General features: G+C 36.8%; 1 protein-coding gene across 2 annotated transcripts in view; it reads right to left on the bottom strand.

Moving 5' to 3' along the window:
* Window positions 1-25645, bottom strand: part of psd2 (pleckstrin and Sec7 domain containing 2) — a 265093-nt gene that overhangs the window by 28654 nt on the left and 210794 nt on the right. For both annotated transcript variants that reach the window (XM_028813479.2, XM_028813480.2), the window contains 4 exons: window positions 17779-17837; window positions 5680-5769; window positions 1176-1219; window positions 184-374 (listed from right to left, as the gene is read on the bottom strand). In XM_028813479.2, the coding sequence (XP_028669312.1) occupies window positions 184-374; window positions 1176-1219; window positions 5680-5769; window positions 17779-17837 (384 nt within the window). The remainder of the gene's footprint in view (window positions 1-183; window positions 375-1175; window positions 1220-5679; window positions 5770-17778; window positions 17838-25645) is intronic.

The raw sequence follows: 25645 nt of genomic DNA, 5'->3' as shown, positions 1-25645 counted from the left end.
AAAACAAACATACTTCAGAACTGCTTAATTAAGTCATATCATTTCTTTATTTAAAAAAGAAAATCAGAATTTTAAGTAGATTTAAATTATTTCAGGGCTGACTAATATAGCATGAATCTCTTAAAATGTCTAACTTATTAAAATGATAACACACTATTTTGTTGCAGATAAAGCGAAACATACTTCTTTTCCCATCCATTTCAGCATGGCTTTTTCGAGTCAGGACTCCATGTTTGTATGTAGCTGCATTAAATGCCTGAGGGATATCAAGGAAAGGGTTGCTGCTATCCACTATTCTTGTTACTTTCTTGAGTCCACTTTCACATTTATCATCGACAAGCTCTGACAAAGACTTCCGTAGATCATCTTCATCTCTTCAAGCAAAGAGAGAGAGAGAGATAAGGAGGAAGAGAAGGATACAGTATTTACTTTGAATGTTTCATATACATACAATCTCTTTTTAAACTGTTTTATCTGTATTAATGATACTTTCAAAATCAAGGAGATATGTATAGAGATAAAACTGCACAGAGACACTGAAGTGAACAGTAAAGCTTTAAACAGATTAGATGAACTCATGCAACAAACATTTTGGAGGATAAACAACAAAATTAACTGACATATCTGTCCTCGAGAAAGTGACTTTAACAAAGGGTTCTGTACAAATGTGCATCTGCTTGGAATTTCTAGTAATCTGTACTATGATTGTAGATTACTCAAAGCTTTTGCAAAAATGTATTTGAAAAAATCATGTTTCTGTACAAAAATGTAATAAGAATTAAATATTTTTTCTTTACAAGTCATACTGTGGTTTTAGGAAATTAAAAGCAGAATTGATTAACCTAATTATTATGTTGAAGAATTCATGTTTATCTTGTTGAGAACAAATATTAAGTATTTTATTTATGTTCAATAATTCACTTTTGATGTATTTTTATATTCTTTTATTTATTTATTCTTAAACCTTAAATTAAAAAGGTGAAATCCAAGGAAATCCACGTCCATTTAAATTATGTCAAATAAAATGAAAAGATTCATAGAAAGGAGAAAGGCAGTTTTATGCTCTGGCGACTTTGCATAGTATAAAAAAGGTTATTGGAATAGGGAACCTGTACTGCTGAATATTATTTTCTAGAAATGCACATACTTTTATAAATTAGATCAAAGTTACTTACATTGCCCATTCCAGCTTTTCATTCTTTATTGAGTTATAGAGAGTCTGGAAGAAGAAAAAAAAATTCTAAAAAATATCAAAGACAGTGTTTTTTTTTTCTTTCCATATTTCAATTCCAATGATCCTAGCTCAGTAGTGATATTAGGACTGAACAATACCATTTTTTCAACTGTCATATAGTCCATAGAAAGCATCACATACAGCTTTACAGTACCCATGGGAGCAAATGCAGAATGTGCATGATAAGTGTACACATTTCAGGACAGATTCAGGACAGAAGGGGACATTTCAATTAACTGAACATTCCCTGTCTTTGTGATACGGAAGAATACCAGAGTACCTGAAGAAAACCCAAGGAGAAAATCAGAGGAGTCGGAAAAATCACGAAATTTTCAAACAATTCACACAATTACAATTGTCCCTTCTTTTTATCAAATCAGTATTTTCCACACACGAGCTAAGTGGTTGCACACTATTTTTCAATACACAAAAAGAAATGTTTCTAATGCATGACCAAACCATTAAGTGAATCTTGTAAGGGTGCATACAGCTGCAGTGTAATATTTTATATACACTTTAAAAACAAAGTTAATTACAGACATTAGTCTAAAATATTGCAGGTCGGCTGTACATACTCTTAAAATATGTTGCAGTAATTTTGATGTAACAGCACCTGAAAAGCCACATATGATTTTTTTCTGTCTAGTAGCTTACTAATGTCAAACATCCAACATACTACACATGTGAACATCACTCTTTAAAATAATGCATTTTTCAGAATCTTGGGATCAAGTCCTAGCATGGGCACTGTCTGTGTAAAATTTAAATGTTTTCATTGCACCAGGAATGATTTTTTTCTTTGGGCAGTCTGATTTCCCTCACACTTTACAGATGTGCAGGTTAGATTGAAAAGTGATTCTAAGTTAACTCCGTATGAGTGAGCGTGTCAATGTGTGCACAGCTGGCCCAGATGCCCCTACCTCATGTCCAGTTCTACCAGAATAAACTGTGACCTCCTACAATGCCTTATTAAAATAACTGGAGTCAGAAAAAGAGGGAGTGAATGGACTGGAGAGTAATAAAAATAATATGTTTTTTTGCTATTGCTAAATTGTGACATCTACATTCAAAACTTGATTACCAGAAACAATAATTGGACAACAATGCAGACTTTATTTTTCTTTTGATGTACATACATTAATAAATAAAAAGCAACTGTGCCAGTAAATTGGTTTTAAAGTCACTGTCCATTAGTATTTACATTACGTCAACAGTGTCAAAAGAATTTTCAGTTTAAAATAGAATATATGTGACAGCTAGATTTGCTTTTACACATTAAAGTAAGTAGTGAAGAAAAAGAAATAAACTTTAATTGGACAAAGCAGGTATGCATAGTGAATATATGAAAGATTGGCCTAAAGCGCACAAGGCATTGTCTGCAAGCTATTATCACCTATAAATGGAATATCAAAAGGACCAAAACTGACACCTTACTGTCCCATAAGCTGACTATATTTATACTTGTTTTGAAGTTTAAAAGACCAAGTATTCCAATAAGGCTTCTAGACAAAAAAGGGTTATGCCACAACTCAATGAACAGCATGTAAGTATGGCCTTAATGAAATAAAAAACATTTTCACATTACAACCTCATAACTTTTTGCCTATCACTAAATATTTCTAATATTTTTATTATTCTGTCTTTCCTGCCTGCAGGCTTTAAGAAAATAAGCATAATATTGCTCATTAGAAAAAGAAGGTTATTACTGCACTTACTTCTCTGTAAAGTTACCAGAAAAGATGCTACAGTAATTTGTTAACCATGTAATTCCAGGTACATTCATTAAAGAAACCATCATTTTGATAATACATTTTGCATCTGAGCACCCTGTCAGGAGAGACACATGTGCACCCTTTTTTGTTACTATTATTAACTTATTTGGCTGGGACTTTTATCCAACTTGAGATACAATTGTTTACATTTCATTTGTGTTTACAGTTGGAGTACAGGCAGGTGAAGTGACTTGCTCATGGTCACACTGTGTCAGTAGCACGACTTGAACTCACAACCTTAGGGTTTGAAGTTCAGAGTCTAAAGCCTTAAACCCGTATACCGCTGACCAAACCTCTGTCCTTGTTACAATTCCCAATAATAACATGTAATGTGGTTAATTGATTTGAACTGTTTAAATAAAAACTGCCCCCTTTCTTTATACCAAAAAATGTTTTTAAACAAAAATACAGTTATACTCTTTGTTTAAATGAAGAAAAATATTATCTGCATGACACCCCAATCTTCCACCATATATAACTGTCTACCATAGGCATGTTTTTTGTTAGTTATTTGAGTAAGATAAACATGTACAGTTGTATCAAGACAAAACCATGGGAACATGAACAGAATGAGCAAACTCCACATGCTTGGGTTTGAACTTAGGACTCTGAAGGTGTAATGCCACATAAGGATGAAATCCAGCAGTAATGTAATTGTTTACAAAGGGTTAATCACACACTATGTATACACATGAGCTGCAACTTTTGTTTTTAGTTGACTAGGTTACTACAGTACATTCCTAACAGGACTACTTATGGAAGACATTAATCACTGCAGTTAGTTCAGAATGCAGCAGCAAGAATTATAACCAAAAAAAGAATTTTGAGAATATCTAAATCTCTTTAGCGCTGTCACATTGATTACCCATGTCCATTAGAATTGATTAAAATACTATTAATGGTATATAAAGCTCTAAATAATTGTGTTCCTTCCTATATTTTGGAGTGTCTGTCCCCCTAAATCTGCAGTTGTTACCTTAGTTCCTGTAATGGCAGTCTTATTTATTATTCCAAGAGGTAAGCATACAAAGTAGTGAGGAAGCCCTTCACTGTTATGCACCAAAAATTTGAAATATTTTACCAATAACATTATACCAGGATAATACTGTGGAACATTTTAAAAAACTTCTAAAAACCCACTTTTTAATTTTGCCATTTTTTAGCTGCATTTTAGTTCTGCTTCTAATAGATAACACATGCATAGCATTATCATACTCTTCATGGATGTGCAATCATTATTAACCTCTATGTTTCTCTGCTTTCTTTTCTGTTTTTCCTGTGGTGGTGTATTTTCACCACCACCTGATCAAACTACTATGCAACCGCCTGTGATGTTGGAACATATGCGAATACTCCAACTGTCCACAAGACCCACTGGATCAAATCTCCTAAAGCAAAGATTAAAAAACAGTAAGGAACTACTTAAGTACATTTATGCTAGGTAGAATGTCCAGTGGTAGCTGGTAGTCTTTTGGCTTTGGAACCCCTGAATATTTGCTTTTTATCTTCAGCATCTTTTCCTTGGAATTTTTCTATTTGATTTTATCCTTCCCTGCCATCTGACCATTGCACTAGACTCATCTTTAGAAATATGAGAAAAAAATTATGTATAAATGACTCTACTTTATCTATTACTTCTATATCTATGTTATGTAAGAGCATATTGATTTATTATTACCTGTTATTTTTGTATTCATTCTTATTTTTATCTATTTCTAATTTACTTTTATTTTCCTTTTTCTTTGACATCTTGTAAAGCACTTCAAGCTACAACTTTTGTATTAAAATATGCTGTAGAAATGTTGTTTTTGCTATTGTGTTAGATACTTTCCATTATTGTCAGTACATAAATAGTGTTTCCTTGTTTTTTCTGCATCACAAATATCAATAAAACATTGCATCATCCATATTTAGGACGAATAACTGTATCTCCTCCATGCAAGTGCTTAAAGGTACTACCTAACAACTCCGTAACCAACAAAAGTTGTAATGGCTTACTTTAAAATATCGAGAGAGGAGAGAAAGGAAAACTTATTTGTGACCAACAATTCCAAAACAGTAGTTAGTTTAAAAATATAATGACAGTTTCAAAAGCCATTGTACTTTGTTATAATGTAATTGATAATAATAATAATAATTTTAAAAATAAATGTGTACACATTTATAAATGCTTAACTAAAAAGATACAAATGTAATAAATAATCATTTGTAACATATATTTTAGTAAATGCTTATGTGTGACTATACCGTATAAAGCAACTCATGATGGTGCTGTTTGTCACCTTTATAGAACTGTTTAAAAAAATCAGGATTTTGTTTGAAACATCACAACTGATTATACACATGTTCTCTATTGTTCATTGACAGAGTTACACCATCTGAATGCATTAAAAATAAATAAACGAAGCCATCCACACCAAACATTGCATGCATAGACAAACTGCCTTCATGTGACTTTCACTTTAAGGATATGATGTAAATTAAATTTGGCCTCTTACTGCTTCATTATTTATTTTCTTAAGTAAATGTCATACATGTTCTTAATTACTTGATATTAATATTTGCATTTTCTCAAAATAAAAAGATCTGTTTTATTTAATCAATCGTTTAAACATATTCTTATAGCTACTGAAAGAAATTATAAAAATAATACAAGACTTCTTATCATCATACCTTCAATAAATCCTTTGGAAAATCATGGCCATCATTCAAACCATCCAAGTTTGTAATAAACTGCTGACAGGACATTTTCTTCCCTATATTCTGCAATATAAAAAGGCACACATTCAGATAAAAGTTATGTGTGTTATTAAACTATGTTAAATGGTATGGATGTTTACATGATTATACAAATAAGAATGCAACATATATGGAATGCGCCATCTTGTTAATGAAGTGCTACCTAAAAGTGACAAAAATGAACCTTGTCGTAATGACATACGTTAGATATTGAGGGAATCTGGAATCTGCCAAGTAAACTAAAACAAACGGCATTAATGCAAAATATGAAGCATTTTAACTTCCAAGCTGTCCAATTTAAACTTTTTAATTATTATGTACAATATTATTTTACCCAAATTATAAAAAGTACTTACCATATAATTATTGCTCACTTATACCATAATGCTACATATATTTTGAATGAGCAACAGCAAAGCTGTGTGAAATAGACGTTCTGAGCACTAATTAAAACTTGATTTTGCCTTACAAAAAGATGTACCTTATATCACGCCTATTAAGATGGACACCTCAGCACAAAGTACATTCTTTACTACAACAGCACAGATATAATTTTGGATGTTCAATTCAGATAAAGCATTTTCTGAACTAAAACCTAAATTGCTAATCCGACATTTCTATAAATCTTATAAAATGTGAAAATGTACAATATATTAAACAACAAAACTGCAAGTGATTTTCTTTTCCAGGGATGAGGTAACTCAAAACCTCTACTAGAAACATTCTCTGATTCTGAAAAGTCTTGGTTGCATACCCTTCTTAATACCGGTAGCAGCAAACTAGCATATAATTGTTTAAGATCAGCATTTCTCTGCACAGTCTATGATACATTTGTCACCCACTGCTTCTGCTCTTACCTGAGTTCGTTTTAAAGAAGCTTTATGCTCCATCTTCATTGGCCACATTGGTTACAATACAACACAGAAGTACTCATCCAGCGTTTACAAATCTTCCCCTTCAATGTTAGAGCTACCTGTTAGAAGATGGGTCAGCTCGGAAAGGGTTTCCAAATACATTTCTCATCTGTTATATTCACTAAGTCTATACCTACATTTACATTTTTGCCTAACCAGTCCAACATCCCTACTTTTTTTTTAAACAACCCTACATCCCAAATCACCATTTTATTTCACTTTATCACATACTTATAAGTAACAAATGGTCACACTTGCTGTCTGCAGACTACAGTGGAACCTCGGTTTGCGAGTAACTTGGTTTACGAGTGTTTTGCAAGACGAGCCAAAATTTTTAATAAATTTTCACTTGATAAACGAGCGAGGTCTTGCAGTATGAGTAGTTTTTCTGCTGAGAGTCATGTGATCACAACTGAGCTGATGATTCTCCTCTCTCTCTCACTGCGGGATTGTGGGCAATCATCTCCTATTCTCCGTCTGAGTCGGCGTGCCTCACTCATATAGTCAACGAGCGTATAGTGTTTACTACAGCATTAGCATTGTGACTGTGTGTGCGCGCATGTGTGTGTGTGTATGTGTGCTCGCGCGCTCGTGTGTGTGTGCTCACGCGTGCGTGTGTGCTGTGACGTGCGAGTCCCCGTCTTGCACCCTAAAACACGAAGCTGAGTCTCAGTACTTTAGCAACACAAGCTTTATTCAGCTTGAAACAGCAACAGCGCGGTTATTTATACACAGACACAGCAGTCAGGCAGGGCCCTGCACATTTATAATGTTCCTTGTATCACCCATTGACGGCAGGCGCTGCTAGCATGTCCGCGATCTTTTCGGATTCGCTTTTACGGAGAACTGCTACAGCACTGGGAGACTGCGATTGCTTTGGGACGCTCTTCTGCGTGTCGTCCCGTTGGGTGCAATCCCACAAGAGTTTAGAAACTCACTCACACCAGCCATGATTCTTTTCAAAGGTAAAGTGCAAGTTAATTTGTTTTATGTGTTTTTACTTTATATTTTGTATTAATCATTTTTATATGAATAGTTTTGGGTTGTGGAACAAATCATCTGAGTTTCCATTAATTCTTATGGGGAAATTCACTTTGATATACGAATGCTTTGGACTACGAGCATGTTTCCGGAACGAATTATGCTCGCAAACCGAGGTTTCACTGTACTTGCTACAGCATTAAACATTTCATGAAGTGGCTATCAACAAGCATATGCACTGAGGTAGTTTATTTTAATATCTTAACTGCATACTCTATATGGCCATGTACATATTTTTCAAGAGTTGAACATCACTTTGCTTTTTAAACAAGAATTTCACTTTCAGACTCCATGCCAATTTTATTTTATATTTCATGGTCTTCGATTGAATATTGCTTCTCAGATTTTGATTAGTAGAGTGAAAACACTCTGATGAATAAGTCCCTGACGGCATCTCTGGTAACTGGCATCATCACTAAAACAAACAGAATGAAACTCAGAACAGATCCCTGATGAACCCCGCATTCACAATAAAACTTGCACTATTTATAGCAGAAACCCTAAAACTATTTAAGCTTCTTAATATATTTGCATTCTTGAAGAATTTAAACATTCACTCAAACCTAACATTCTCATCTTAGTACCCCTGTGTGACAACTGTTCCATTCTAGTTGACTAGGAAAGTTATAAATATTTTCTTATTAGTATTTATTTGTTGTTCGATCACTTTTACTTTGAGTGTCAGGATAGCACAAGATAAAAAGAAGAGTGTCTGTGTGATTGGAGACCTAAAACTGTTCCTAAAGGACCGTTTCACATCAAATCCAGACATCAAGATCACAATCTGAACCCTCATTTGCTCAAACAAGTCTTCCCAGGTACTAAAAATGATCTTTTTCTTTATATCCACACCAAGCAGTTCCCGTCTCAATTTAGTTATCTTTTTTATTTTCCTGAGTTTTGATGTTAAATACATTAGGTATGTGAAGGTTCATATTTTAGTTATTTAAGTATAAGCATAAAACATATAACTACCACTGTAGTAAAGAAATTTAGATAAAGTAATAACCATTGCATCTTGATGAAAATGTTAAAATGCTAATGGGACCTGCTAGCTGCAGCCTTAATAAAAACAGAATTGCTATTCATCCATTTTTGAGCTTACTTTTTCCAACTCATTAGACAGACTCTAGAATCAGCCTTCAAAAGGTAATGTGGTCCAACAAAAGAGTGTTTTTTTTTTTTTTTTGCAAATGGTAGACCTACTTTTGGCAAAAAAAAAAAAAATTGCTTTCCTCTGACTCACCACAAGATGGAGCTCACCACATAGAAACATCACTGCTGTACCAAAACTCATGAGTCATTCATCTGAGAAATTGATGCCAAAGTAAATATTTAATGTACTTTTACCTTGCAAAAGGTGGATTTTATATTAATTTTCCCACATAAAATTACTGGATTTTTGCTTTTACAGCCACACAGGCAAACCAGATACACATTCACTGATGTTCTAAAAATTACAGGCAAAGACTCTGTTGAATACAGACCGTACAATTTAGTATATTGATGTGTGCATATCAGCTAATATTACTTATGAAGCAAAATATTTTTTTACTCAAACTTGGACATCTGACTATGTGAGATTAAAGTGATTTTTGATCTAAACTATTTAGACACAAAAACACTTAATATCAAATTTCATGCTTCTCACTAATACCATCCATCCATCCATTGTCTCCCGCTTATCCGAGGTCGGGTCGCGGGGGCAGCAGCTTGAGCAGAGATGCCCAGACTTCCCTCTCCCCGGCCACTTCTTCTAGCTCTTCCGGGAGAATCCCAAGGCGTTCCCAGGCCAGTCGAGAGACATAGTCCCTCCAACGTGTCCTGGGTCTTCCCTGGGGCCTCCTCCCGGTTGGACGTGCCCGGAACACCTCACCAGGGAGGCGTCCAGGAGGCATCCTGATCAGATGCCCGAGCCACCTCATCTGACTCCTCTCGATGCGGAGGAGCAGCGGCTCTACTCTGAGCCCCTCCCGGATGACTGAGCTTCTCACCCTATCTTTAAGGGAAAGCCCAGACACCCTGCGGAGGAAACTCATTTCAGCCGCTTGTATTCGAGATCTCGTTCTTTCGGTCACTACCCATAGTTCATGACCATAGGTGAGGGTAGGAACATAGATCGACTGGTAAATTGAGAGCTTCGCCTTGCGGCTCAGCTCCTTTTTCACCACGACAGACCGATAATACTAATACCAAGTATTAAAGTTAAAAATGCAGATAATGAATGTTATGACTGAACCAGAATAAATATTTGATATGGGGACTCTGTACAAGGCTCAAACGCAGGTGAATCTATTGTTATACTGTTGTATTGTTAGTGTAAGTAATTGTATGAATAATAATTACTTTTTGGAGGTGCTGGAATCAACTTTGTAACTTTTTCATGAACTTGGAAAAGTAAAAGTGAATTTATAAAACCTTAACAGATCAATGGTTAATGTACAAAACAAATGAACTTTTAAAACCACAAGCAAAAAAACAGACGGATGATGAATGAATAAATATAAAACCATATGTGTACACTTACACCTAAAAAAAATTCTGCAGCTCTCAGAAAAATGTCCACTAAATTGTCTTTTTTAAATATCCTGGCAATCATATTCACCCTCTAATCTGCTTAATCTAACTCAGTGTTGGAGTGAAGGGTAGCTGCAGCCTGTCCTGGCGGCACTGGACAGGGCATCTATCCATCATAGGACCCATTTTATGAATATAATTTATTGAAGGAAAATGTCCTATGTTTTTTTGAAAAACATGCTCGTGATCTATATTCATTTATTTTCATATTCCATTCATTTGACTTTCTCTTGTAGTTATTCATGTTTACAATGGGCTTAAAGGATACGTTTGCTGTTTTTCAAGTTGAAATAATCCCTTCACAAACATATCATACATGTATTTGCCGCACAAAACTGTTCTAAAGTTAATTGTTTTCTATAAATTAAAAAAAATACCTTGCCTGCACTGGCACTTCACAATGGAGGCTAATGGGGCATGATGTGCCACTGGAAAATAAAAGCTTAAAAACGTATTTAATACAATATCAATGTTTTGCGATAAAAACAACATTATGTGATTCAGGGATTTCAAAAGAAGACCAGGGGGGTATTTTCCATACGTCGCTTAAATCAGGGGTTCCCAAACTTTTGGACGTCAAGTACCACCTGAGGTTAAGTGAGTTGCGATGCGTACCACCCCAATTTTTAACAAAGAAATTAAAAAGCAAGTACTGCAATGAATGATTAATTCTTAATTAGGTAATATACAGCAAATTCACAACACTGACTACAACCGCCCCGAAATCTGAATAAAAGTTAAAGAAATGGAAGAAATTATGCACAAAATTAATGAAAAAATTTGTGCATGTACATAAATTGATAAATTCCGCCCCGAAACTAAATCCTGCCTTCGGCCTGTATGTGACGCAGTTACCGAAGACGAAATGGTATCGGCTTTGTGCTTAGATCTAGTGACTACGATGCGATACAGCGGCAGTGCACGTATAACAACAAATGCGAGCGGTTTCCGAAGTCGAGTTACCGAAGACTAAATAGTGTCGGCATTGTGCTTTCATCTAGTGACCAAAAGCTCAAACAGTGAAGAAGTAGAAGTTGACTTCCGCGAAACGGAATTATGATAGCATTAAATGAACTAAATACTGATTCAAATAATAGATTTTATTTATTCAGATGATGAAATTTCACACCACACTAAATTTGGGAATCCACGTATTATTGTATTTAAACAGTTTCATTGGTTTTTGCTCACAACAGGCTTGTCATAAAGGGTTTTTGCACAGATAAATTAAATTCAGGGACTGCGATGTGTACTACCTGAAAAGGCTCTGCGTACCACCAGTGGTACGCATACCACAGTTTGGGAACCGCTGGCTTAAATCATCCGAGAGCAGATGCCTGATCTTGGATGAGTTAATGCCGGTGAAACTCATCCGGGATAAGTCGGTTTTTCAAACGCAGCCGTGTGGTAGATTAGTCTAGCCGGATCTAATCATCCGAGATGAATGCGCGTGCCCGCACTGAGTGAGAGGCCCATATATATTGAGTCTATAAAACATGATCAGCAAGTCTTTGATAGGCTGCAACAAAATGACGAAAGAACAGGCGCATTTTTTTTTCACACAAGCTGTGTGTGGGTGTGTGGGCGTGTGTGTGTGTGTTAGTTAGTTAGTTAATTAGTTATTTACTCGAAGAATTTCAAGATTTAATATGCACAAGGAGTAACACTGCAAAAGCAGCCCAAACCAGAAAAGACCGCTGGCAAAAAGTGGCCGACAAATTAAACACGTGTGCATTGTACTTACTGAAAGCAGCGTTTCATTTCCTATGTGTCAGATTAATTATTATTTAATATGTCATAATTCCAGATCAAATGTGAGCACAAGGAGAACATGGGAACAGGTTAAAGTGAAGTACAAGAATATACTTCAAACTGGTAAATATTGGTATATAACTATTTAAAGAATTGTTGACATAAAGAATAAGAAGGCAGACAAGCAAATAACAGGTGGAGGTCCACACAGTCCAGACCTATTATTATTATTAACCCCTGCAGAAGTGTTGGCTCTCCAGCAAAATGCCCATCGCCCTGTTTCTGAGGGCATTCCAGGGGGAAGCTCCTCCTCAGAACCAGTGGCAGGATGCAGTGGTCACTTCATTTCAGGTAAAGGATGGTCATTGCATATATTTGTCCTCAATATGTGCCATAGGTATGTTCCATATAGCCCTCTTTTTTTGTTGGGTCAGTTGCAGTGAATGTCATATCCCTAGAACCTGTGTCTGACCAATGAGATATTGACAAAGGTCAAATATTTGATGAAGACACTGTGTCTGATTATTCATAAGGAGGAGAGGTACATTTTCCAAATCAAACTCCACTCTGATCAGTCCCATGTGCCCCAATCACATTTGGAAATCCTGGGTAATAAGAATGTTAGGCTGATTGTGAGATTCTTTATGGAACTGTGGGTGTTTTTGCCTGTGTGTTGCCTACCTGCAATGGCATTAAAAGCCTCTTTTATTGTCTGCACACGCAGGTGTCCAGGAAACACTATGAAAACCCGAAGGAAATCTTTCAGAGCCAAACAGACCTTTACGAATAGCCTGGCAAACTGCACTTTTAGTTAGATTTTCCACATCGCCTACAGTATATAAAAAAGTGCCGCTTGTAAAACCTCAAAGCAATGCATACTGTCTGTGTGGTTGTGAGAGCCCGACTTCGCCAAGTTTGACTTCGAATATAAGGTCCTAATAAATCTTTGAGGTACAATATTCCCCCTTGGCTAAAGCGGTATCTTTCGAGAAGAATTTCCTCCAGGAGCAATAAAGGATCTTGCCGATCGCGCAAAACCCTCTCTCTATGAAATTCTCTTCGTATAATTTGCGCACCAATATCAATTGGTTGCTCATTCATGAACGGCGAAGCCATGACTGGATGACTTCCACACACCGTCACTGAATACGTGTGTAAACTAATCCTTGTTTACGTAGAACAAACCTGCTCCGAGCAGGTTTGAGGATTAGGATGTGTTGCTATGACAACACTTCCAGCAAGAGTTTTGAAAAACCGACAGATCCGGGATCAGGCCAAATCGTCAACAATTACATCTGGCTAAACGACTAATCCACGTACGAAAAATACCCCCCAGCTGTGCATGCCATTTCAGCGTTTGTCTTCTTGCACAATATTCGCTTACCACCCAGGCATAGTTTCTTTTGGAAAGGCAAAATCACATTAAACTTTTCATGGCACGTGGTTGGTTTTGTTTTGATTTACTTCCATATTTATACGAGCACTCTTAAGTGAATAGAAAATGTATCCTTACCACAAGAAAAATAGTACTTGAATCTCTTATGTTGTGACAAACATGAGTTGGAAACGTGGAAGGCTCGTTTTCTTACATCAAAACCTTTGTCGCTTCATCAGTAAGTTTTTAGGCTTTTATTTTCCAGTGGTGCCCCAAGCCCCATTTGTCTCCATTGTAAATAAAGTGTCAGGATGGGCAAAATATTTTCTTTTAATTTATAGATTAAGCTTAACTTTAGATCACAATTTCGTGTGGCAAGTATTTGTGAAAGAAATAATCAAAGAAATAAAATATAGAACTCTTCCTTTAATGAAACCTATAAAAAGTGTGGTGCAGGTCAGGATGTGTTGATTTGCACTGCAGTTCAAAGCCATGTTGCTGCATTTTACTCGAACAGTTTTGCTATTAAAGAAAGAGAATATATTTGTAATCACAAAACAGCTGGGCATATTATAGCACTGCAGGAGTTTGACACCAACGTGGTGCTGGGAGAGTTCTTTTCACCATTAGTTATATCAGTAAAAATGCCTCTTGAGTCTGGCTTATGGTCAGTGATGACTACTTCAATTCTGACTACTTGAGAAATTTTTGGTTGAGGAGAACGTACAAAAAATTTTGTTTAAAAATTTAAAGATAAGAGCCTAAAGATCCCTCCAAATAAGAAAGCTACACAGATGGTGTGACTTACTATGCAAAGTATTAGCTTCAGAGCTCTGGCCCGCAAACTGGCCTCAAGATGTATCAGTTCATATAAAGCTGTTGGGAAAGTATAGCCCTGTTGAATCATTTCTGGATTTCAGTTAAAGCTGGCAATTTCTAGTCTTTATTCTTAGGTGGCCAGAACTCTACCTCCTGTTATTATGTATGGAGAACTGGAATATGCCATCTAAAACATCATTGTCTCTTAAAGGCTTGGGTAATGTGTACAGTACCTAGAGCACCTGAATCCTCTGAAGCCTGGATTTGTAATTTATGAGCAATAAAAAAACACAACCAAAAAGCTACTGAAGCTTTGTGATATGAAACAGCCATTAACACTAAGATTTGCTACATTCTGTGTGTGAGCTTGTTTTTACAATAATTTACTAAATTATTAGAACTTCCACAATTAAAACACAAAAGCTCATACATTTTGCATTGTCTTTCAGTCATGTTAATAACTGAGTTGTGGGTTTTCATTTCATTCTCTGAATTCTTACATTCTGCTTGCAAGTTTTAACTGAAAATTCCTTTTGATCTTTTTTCTCATTATCAAGCAGGTCCCTAATTTAGGTACAATGTTTATAATTTTTTCAAGAATGATTTTAATCTTGTGACTGTCTTGATGTTTCTTATTTTCACAGAAAATCCATTTCTGTAATCTGACACTAAAGCTGCTTCATTCAAGCCCAAGTCTGTAGTTATTATTTTAAAATGTATTATGTTGTCTCCTATTGGATGCTAAGGTTATTTTGTAACGTAGTCATCACAGAAATAAACAGGTTGCATTTTGGGACACTCATGTTGGATGGTCTAAATTTGTATCATGCTTGCATATGACAGAGACACTGTCCTAAATACAGTTTACTAAAAGGCAGTAGAAGAGATTGGTTAAGGTCTTTCTTTTAAGGCTTTTCAAAACAAAAGTCCGGCATATAAGTAATGGTGTAAAATACACAAGTCATCAGGACAAATTTAATTCAAGGTGTAAACAGATTCCTATTCCATACTAATACTGTACCAGCGCCACATGTGTAACATTTATTATCAGTTACTGTCTTTTATGTAAATATCTGATGATGTAGTTTTGCCCTAATTTGAAAATCACTTATGGAAGTTATGCCTTTATTGAGGGAGATAACATGGAAAAGAGTGACAAGACCATGAGCACAGTATTACCAAAATGAATAAATAACCACCAAAACTAAGGTAATGTGCTTTTCTGTTTGGGTAGACAGAACCGTTGAAATAGGCACAGTGAAAACAGGATCCCAAGGAGAAACTAACACTGTAAGGATGGATATTTCATGAAAATGAAAATCAATGAGAGATGCCTAGGAGATCTGAAATGTTAAAATGGCGAACACACAGTGGGTAAAACTACATGTTTAATCCTGGCTGTGGGTTGCTGCTAGATCCTTTGCTTTCATTCAACTATCATGCACTTTTGAAGATATACTTATGGCTTCTAATTGAGTTGTTTGGTTTGATGTTTGTATATGTGATGTATTTTATATTTGAGAGTGGGGATGCTACAACATGGGTATTTGTTTAGTTGTCCAACTGATGATATCATTTCTGGCATGTTAATGGAGACATATTCATGGGAAGTAGAAACCCCAGAGGGTCTGGACAATCTTTTGGTATTGGAACTTGTGGAGGTTTATTTTCTCCTATATCACACAACTGGAGTTTTTCATTTTCTTCTCTTTAATGGCTCTCTGACCATAGGTTTTGTTATTAAGCTGGATTTTTTGATTCTCTACTGTTTTATATACATTTATAAATAGCTATTCTTTAGCTGTTACTTTTGTTTGTAATTTTGTTTACCCATTATTATTGTAAAGCACTTTGAGCTTCTTTTATTTATGAAAAAAAATGCAGTTGCTCGTTTCCAAATACTTGGTTGTCTTAAACTAATTGTTGTGTGAGCCGAGATCTGTATTGTGTATGGTGACTCATTTTAGGTGAAGTGCCGATCACAGGTCCTTTTCATTTATTTATTCCTTTTCTGTGCCGATGTCAGCAAAATAGTGGCAGGTCTAACCATAACACTTCAGTTCAACACAGTGATATGATATGTTTGTAGGCTCAGCTGAACTAACCTCAACAAGTCACTCCTCAAAAGATTGTTAAACATTTTTACTCTTTGTAAGCAGTCGTTGTTTTATAATGCAGCCATGATAAAAGTGATAAAAGTACTAATAAAAATCTAAAATAAATCTAACAGTGTAAAGAAAACAAAAAAAAAATGGCAAAAAATAACTCAACTAGTTGACATGTAGTGTCACAGTATCCATTTTCTTCCCCATGGAAGTAGGAATGGGAGTATTGTCATTGACTGTCTCCTTTTGACATACTTTGCTTAGCAGCTTTTGTTATGTTGCCTATGCTTCTGCATGAAAATTTCTCATATTTTAAGTACCTTTTTTATGTACCTGTCCGTTTTTCCTTTCACCTTTTTTACATTCTCTTTCTTTGTTTTGCTTTAAAGTAATTTATCATCCTTTTCAAGTCAGGTTTAATGCTTGTTAAATTTTCTGTGCCACATGTTCTTTCCTCTGCTTTGTTTTCATTGTCACCCATTAAATGTAGGTGACATAGGGCACATTTACATGTTATTAGTAAAATTATTTTATTTAACTTCTAGTCAATATAAATATTAGTTTATTTCTCCATCCTTAGATAAAAAATAAGATGTATTAAAACTTACTCAATTCTTATACTCTACACTACCCTGACAAAAATACTTTCATGTTTATCTGTATAACCTTACAAAATTCCATATACATAGACATATCTAAATAATAGAACTGGACCTTATCCTACAATCAAAAATACTAAAAATAAAAAAATGAGTGCTATAATGTAGATGAATAGAGCATTTGGAGGATTAAAACAATTATAACATCATCAATGAAATAATGCAAATAGACGAGTGAGTGAAACACTTGATACAGTAAGGTAAAACATGCAACTGAGAGAAGAACTTACCACCTAAATATAGTTAAAGAAGTAATAGTCCAGAAGCAATTGAGGCAAAGAAAGGATAGAAAGCATTAACTGAATATGCATTCTGCATTATAATTTTATTTTATTGATTTTTGGTTTGAGCGTAAGATCAAATATGTTTGAAAAAGTCTGTTTAGGCCATCTGTTTGTCTGTTTCTCCTATGTATACTAATCAGTCTTGTTTATTCTCACCCATTTGCTCTTGTGTGCTGTCATGGAGAGGCCAGCAGCAACCAATATAAAGAACATACTCTGCTTGAGCAGATTACTACTCCAAAATATAGTGCATACAGATATATCCATGCTCAGTACTAAACAGTAAGGAAGTAAGTCACTGATTAAGGAGGAGCACCCAAATGAAACCTATGCAAACATTGAAATTCAAAATAGAAAGCACTGCAGTGTAAGACAGAACGTAAGACCAAAGCATGGTTAGTCAACTAACTGATCTCATAATGAAACCTACACTAACTATACACCAAAAGTGATAGATAACATGAAGTGAAAAAAAAAATCTACTGCAAAAGCAGACTTTATACTTACATGTCCATGAAGGTCTGTGTTGAGCAGCATTAATGCACATGTTAACGTATGAATGCCATCTGTAACAATAAAGCAAAAACAAACATGCTGTGACAGAAAACAAGGCAATTTATTACAGTACACACACAAATGTCTTTCTACATGCCTGCACTTTATATAATCTGAAAATGTCAGCAGCTTAAAAGACACTGCCAAAAGCAATATACAGTAAAAGATGGTATTGTTTTGACTATAAATGCTTGAATTGCTAACCCTTGTAAACCTTGCTAAAGAAGAACTCAACAAGGCCATATACCCTTATGACTCAAAACTTAAAAATGAAAAAAGATATGCCATAATCTATACTGCACTAAAATAAATGTAATTGAGAGCAGAAAATGAAAAAAAAATCATGTAAAATATTCATACTATGAAAATGTCCAAAAGTAATTAAAAGTCCAGTAAAATGTCACGATGTATTAAAAAAATTAGAATACAAAATTATAATTCAAACAAACTTACAAATACCTATCTCACAGACTGTGTAGTTCTAATAACTACACCACAAACTAATACAGTGTGTGGGATATGGCCGGCCATTCATCCCAGCCAATACCTCCAGGCCACCAGGTGGAGCCCTCCCTGTAGCGTGGAAGTGCCCCGAATGCCAGCAGGGAATTATGGACAATGGAGTGTTTATTCACAGCCCTGCTGGATACCATGGGGTCGCCAGAGGACGCTGCAGGAAGGAGTAAGGACTATTTTCCCTACACCCCGGAAGTACGTTCCAGTCACATGGACAGAAGAAATGACGTGCTTCTGGGATGAAAAAGAAGAGTTTTTGATCTGATCCGGAAGTGCTAAGAAGTCACATGGACTGAGGGTTCAGAAGCACTTCCGGGTCATGGACTATAAAGGATTCTGGGAAATCCCAGACAAACGAGCTGAGCTGGGTGGAAGGGTGGCAACGCGTCTAGGAGTGTGGAGGATTGATTGATTATTGTTTAGAGTATTGATTTATGAGTATTGTGGAGAGGAGGGTGCTTTGTGCACGTATTTGTCTAAATAAAAATTATATTTGGACTTTTATCTGGTGTCTGGCGTTTGATCCAAGGGTTCAAGGGAGCGAGAGCGCCCCTATCTGTCACAAGTGGTACTTATGGATGTAGTATGCAATTACAATTTAGTGTACATTTATGCTTTGGAGGATAATGAGAAATTACAGTATGAATATTTTAGTGGTGAAGCCTTTTGGCTAATTGGAAACAAATGTCAGTTTGCCTGAGCAGGAAATTTATAGAAGTCACATTCAGCATGAAAAGAATATACCCAAAAGACTTTGTTAAACACAACACTGAAAAGAGAAGCTATAAGGTACAAAATTAACATCCACACTGCTGGTCTTTTGAACCTTGTTTAGATGGATTATGTTGTGTTTGCATTCTTTAGGACAACACTGCATATCATACAAAAGCATTAGGCATACATGTGTGAAAGAAGTGCAGGATGTCCTGCTGCAGACACAAATAACATAACATTTAAAATTTATTTTCAGTTTTACCAGTGGTCCCAATGCAGTATATAATATCTACACAATAAAGAGATTATTTGCAGTTATACCTGTAAACGTCTAATGGCACTGTGGCAGAAATTGTGGCAAGGTGCATTATAAAATGTCCTTGCTTCCCTTCCCAGCTGCAAAGTGACGATGCTAGAAGGTTAACATGTGCTACTATGAACCAGTATGCATTCTCTAAGCGGGTAATATCATGCATGCTGCTTATTAAGATATTAAATAGCAGTACAGTTCACTGTAACCCAAAAACAAAGACAGAGAATATCTGTGCATTGTTGTGACCTTTTGCTATTTACAAAAGATACATGTACAAACCATTATACCACCTGTATGTAACTAATTTTTACTGTTTTGAGACAGTCAATAAAAACAAAATATTTTAATACGAACTGGGAAATGCACACTCTAATTCAAGTTAACTCTGAACTCTAAGATCCTATGAAATTTATTCAATAGCTACAATACGAATGTGTACAACACAGTATGAATTTATGATATAAAGTTTACACCCGGCCAGTAAATAAATTCCCAAGGGGAAATATTTTTGACTCCAAATTTCACTGATTAAACCACGGGGAGCAACTCTGCATACCTATGCCAAGTCCCACAAATGCTTCTTAGGTGCATTTCCCCTAATAAAGCACAAGTGCAATCATTAAATAAAGTTCCTCAAAGGGGAAAAAATTTTCAGAATGAAATATTGCCAATGGTATTTCTCTTTACAAACATGAAATCTGTGCAACATTTATCAGAGACAGGTTCAACAGTTTGTATTTGCATACTAGACAAAACTTCAGATATTGTACTTTTAGTGCAAGCCCTTCCTTTATGATCTATCTTATCTCTGATTGTTTCTGGAGAACAACGGCCAATGGTTCAACAGAAACTGTAAAAAGTAATGGTGATAATAGGGAGCCCTGTCTGGTTCCATATTCTAGTTTAAAAGAGTAGAATTTATACTGCCAGTACTAACAGGGACTTTGGGCTAGACTATAGTAATTTTATCCAAACACATCTGCATAGTGCAGTAAACAAATATCAGCTCACAACTCTATCAAAAGCTTTCTCTGAATACAGAAGTAAGGGACCTTGTTGAAGGTTTGACATTCAATGTCGTTGGGATTGTACAGGCAAAATTGTGGCAAGCACTCTGAAAATTCACACAAATTGGCAGTGAGATGATGTCAAATTTTAAATAAAATTATCATTCAGATGTATAAATGATTGAAGAATGAAAGGTTGGACTCATGACACCTCACATTTGTATGTTTATGAAAGCTAACATTGCACATTAAAGTAAGAACTTGTCCCATGATTTGTTAATAATCCAATTCAGTGCATATTGTGGACACTAGAGGGCCCTCCAGCTCCCCCAAAACCAACACAACAGACACAGGGAACAAACATCTGTTTTTACTGCGGGTTAACTCTTTCCTCAGCATTCCCCACACAAGTACAATAGCACAATTATAATTACTCTTTTATTTTCTCTCTCTCTCTCTCTTGGTCTCTGCCTCTTCCACTGCTTCCAGCAAGCTTCCACCACCTTCCACCCGACTCTGGCTCTACTCTGTGAGGCTGCCAAGTCCTTTTATATTGATTAGCCCACCCGGAAGTGCTTCTACTCTTCTTCCCACGTGGTCTGTAAGCACTTCCGGGTAAGATGGAAAACCCATGCTATGCAGCTCCTCAGTCTTTGCAGCACCCCCTGGCGGCACCCATGGTTCCCAAAAGGGCTGATGTAAAACACTCCAAATCCCATGATGCCCCATGGGCACCACTGCAGCCAAGGGGAGCTTTCATCTAACGTTCTGGGGCAGGCAGTAATCTAAAGAAGCTGCCTTCCCCCATCCTTCCGTCTCTTGGGGGTCCCATCCAGGGCGAGCTTCTGTCCGTCCCTTACAGTATATTAACCGGAATTCATTTTTTTTCTTTACCATAATAATAAAGCATCCTTCAGGGTCCTATTATATCTCAGTAGCTATGAAGGGAATTGCTTTGTGAATCAAACTTTTCACTTCTTTGGTCTCACCATAGTTAATGTGGCCAACTCAATCTATTTCCATCTGAGAATGATTCCTTCTCTTTTAAATAATGCGGTATCAGAACAGAAAGAGTTACTAAAATATTAGGACCATTTATGGAAAATAAAGTATGAGGCTCATTTGTAAGAATCAGAACAGATTATTTTCAACATTTTAATATTTGGTGGTGTCTCTTCCAAGTTCCCAGAGTCAAGCAGCTTCTTAGATGGAAAGGCATAGCGTTAATTCAAACGTGTAGTTAAAGAAAAAAACACAGATCAACAAACTTAGTTTTAAAATTTAGTGAAAGTTCAAACACTCAAAAACCACAGAAAATTCAGGAAAAAAAAACTTTTCACAGAACATCTACATTACAGTTATGGAGTTCTGTGTTCCTAACTATTTCTCTGTTTCCTAAGTTTCACTGCAGCAATTTCCCACATTATATCCTCATAATAAAATTTTTGCTAAGTAGTTTGAAACAGAGATCTTAGGCAGTACAGTCAATATTTCTTGTGAGAATTCTTAAAAAATTAACACATAAATTTGTTTTTGAGAAGAATCATAAAAATAAAGATTGCCCAATGTAAATGAACCCTTTGGAGTGCCCATTAAGCATTGTAGTTAAACATATCCAGAAACGGATGTGAGGTTTGCCAGTGATTTTCATAATTTCTGTCTCTGGGCCATGCAAAAGTCAAATTAATTTAAAATATGGAATTTTATCTTTTGAGTTATTGATCAGGTTTAATGGCATATATATATATAATATTGATTCTTTATATTAACACAAATCAATACAGATAAGCAGCTGCGAATAAGAGCTCACTTCAGCATCATGAAGAATCAGACTAGCAAAAATTCGTCTGGCTGACAATAAAGGAGAGAGCAGCAAGAACACCAATTAACTGCATCCCTACTATGAATTTCATCTGAATTTCGAGCAAAGCAAGCCCACTTAAATCTCTGTTTTTAATGATCACATAGCATCTATCCCTGAAGCACGAGATGCAAGGCAAACATGACCCCATTGTTTGAGCTACGGTGTTTTCTTGTGTAAATTGAATTTTAATGATATTCCGAAAAGTGGTGTAAGATATAGTTCCCCACAGGTCCACCTCTTAAAGGAGGGTCTCAGGATAGCCAACCTAGTTTATCTGCTCAAGGGGATGACATGCAAAAAGTTACTATGCAAAAGAAGTTAATAATAAACATTGGTACAAAGGGGTTCTTTCTCAGTTGCAGGTTGTTTTCACTGACCACATGACACAGTCACTGTACTTTCTCCGGTCCTGTTCAGCCTATATACATCGGACTTCCAAAACAACTCGGAGTCCTGCCACATGCAAAGGTTCGCTGACGACACTGCTATCGTGGGCTGTATCAGGAGTGGGCAGGAAGAGGAGTATAGGAACCTAATCAAGGACTTTGTTAAATGGTGTGACTCAAACCACCTACAACTGAACACCAGCAAAACCAAGGAGCTGGTGGTGGATTTTAGGAGAACCAGGCGCCTCACGGACCCCGTGATCATCAGAGGTGACTGTGTGCAGAGGGTGCAAACCTATAAATACCTGGGAGTGCAGCTGGACGATAAACTGGACTGGACTGCCAATACTGATGCTCTGTGTAAGAAAGGACAGAGCCGTCTATACTTCCTTAGAAGGCTGGCGTCCTTCAACATCTGCAATAAGATGCTGCAGATGTTCTATCAGACAATTGTGGCGAATGCCCTCTTCTACGCGGTGGTGTGCTGGGGAAACAGCATAAAGAACAGGAACGCCTCACGCCGGGACAAACTGGTGAGGAAGGCAGGCTGTGTTGTAGGCACGGAGCTGGACAGTTTGACATCCGTAGCAGAGCGACGGGCACTGAGCAAGCCCTGTCAATCGGGGAGAATCCACTGCATCCACTGAACAGTATCATCTCCAGACAGAGGAGCAGCTTCAGCGACAGACTGCTGTCACTGTCCTGCTCCACTGACAGACGGAGGAGATCGTGCCTCCCCCACACTATGTGACTCTTCAGTTCCACCCGGGGGGGGGGGGGGGGGGACGTTAAAATTATACAAAGTTATTGTCTGTCTGTTACACCTGCATTGTTATCACTCTTTAATTTTATGTTGTTCTTTATCAGTATGCTGCTGCTAGAGTATGTGAATTTCCCCTCGGGATTAATAAAGTATCTATCTATCTGTCTATCTATCTATCTATCTGGATGCTACAATGTAGTAGTCTTCCAATAACTACTGTACATTACATATAGCAGTTTGGTGTTGTTTAGAAAATAGTTGTGCTACTGTGACTGCCATCGCTGAGAAACAGCCTCCCAAACTGTTGTCAATGCAGTTAGAACTGTCAGCTGATTTAGGACACTTGATGACATTGATCTGCATTACCTTGAGCTTATTCATTACCTGGAGAGGCTTCATAGTGTCAAAGGCACTTGAGAAATCAAACAACACAATCCTAACCTGGTGCCATCATTATTCTGTTGGGAATACCTGTAGAGCAAGTGGACAGGAGTATCATCTCACCCCTAGTTGGTATATGGAAAGGGAGTCAAGGTGGTCTGTCACATCTGTTTCATAACAAGCATCTCAGAGGCCTTCATGAAGTATGAAGTGACAGCCACTAGTCTGTAATTCTTAGGTTCAGGGAACCACTTATTTTAGGCACTGGAATCACCCAGTATTTATTCTGCAGATGTGACACTTTCTACAGGTTTACAGAAACAGTTATTAGGTACACAAAGACCTCATAGGGTTGTTCTGCCATATTCTTTGAGCATTCAGTGACTTATGCCATCAGATTTTTTTACCATTTTTACACTGATTTAACAGTGTATATCTTTCTTCAAACAATTTTTCATTGTTACTTTCATTACTACATTAAACTTCATTTAGAAAATACTTCTTACAAAAGGGATGACTGCTCTTTCCACAGAAAGGTGACTGCAGAAAAAGTAAAAAATTCAAGGAGAAGAGGAAACCCACACTAGAAAATTAAAAGAAGACAGTGAGTAGTCCATATCTTGTGACATAACCACTGGTTTTAACTGTACTAATAACATTTATAGACGGCTCCACACTGAGAGGACAGGGGCCAGATTGTCTACCTCCCTGGAACGCTAGATGGCAGCCCCCCTAAGTTACAGCAGTGCCTCGGACTCCCGCAAAGGCTTCATGAGAGTTGGAGTTTGGTGCAGCCCTGTTGGGATCCATGAGTGCCACCTGGGGGTGCTACAACTGCTGCTGAGCCCTGGAGAGCAGCTCTTCCGCCACACCTTGAAGTGCTGCTGGAATTACGTCATCAGACACCTGGAGCACTTCCGGGTACCTTATATAAGCGGTCAGCAGACACCACTCAGAGACTCAGAATCGGGAGGAGGAGGACGACAAAGCTTGCCGGAGAGACAGTGGAGGAAAAAGAAAGACAAAGAGAAGGACAAAGAGGGAAAAGGACAGAGCAATAGATCTGATGGTTTGTGTACTGTGTGTGCTGTAGAGAAGAAAATAAATGTGTGTTTTGGGACTTCTGCATGTCCTGTGTCTGTCTGTAGCCGGGCTAATTCACACAGGTTATAACATTCCATTGCAGATGGTGAACTTTTAGCAGAATCTCTTGTAGCCTTGCCAGTGACCCTAGGTAGCCACCAGCAGGGAGAGCTAATTCCCTTCAGCTAAGACACCACAAGCAACTGACTGATAAGAACATAGATGTGTGCATTAGTACGCCTTGTGATATGCTGCAACCCTGTCTACAGAGAGCACTGCCAGGATAAGCTCCATACTCCCGTGGCCCTGAAATCAGATTAAGTGGGTTAGAGAATTTTAGTTATGATTTCTGCAACATCTAAGATACATTGGAAATTTCATAAGCTGTCTTTAATGGGTATGAAAACATGGACAATTTTACTTTTTCATATACAAGCACTAATATTTGTGTTAATGTTGCTGTCATGAAGCATAAAACAAGCTCCTGGCAGAGCCAGAGGTAATATACTCATTTCTTGCAAATATACAAATCAAAGCACTCTACGTAACGGCTAACAGTAATAGGTTTGAAATAACTCAGGATGTGTGTGTACCAATTCCCCTGACATAACCTGATTAAAATTTATAGAAGGATTAGGCTGCATGGCATTTACCTAAAGGAAAGAGTCTGTTTAGATAGCTGAAGAGGGAGAAGGGTGGGTCTCTAACAAGAAGATATGCAACACTCCAGAACAAAAAGAATATGTGGGAGTTAAGAAATAGTAAAATTGTACTCTGAATTTAAGAGAAAAA

The sequence above is a fragment of the Erpetoichthys calabaricus genome, chromosome 11 (assembly GCF_900747795.2).
Source record: "Erpetoichthys calabaricus chromosome 11, fErpCal1.3, whole genome shotgun sequence".
In the NCBI taxonomy this organism is placed as follows: domain Eukaryota; kingdom Metazoa; phylum Chordata; class Cladistia; order Polypteriformes; family Polypteridae; genus Erpetoichthys; species Erpetoichthys calabaricus.
This window is presented reverse-complemented; position numbering and strand designations above follow the sequence as displayed.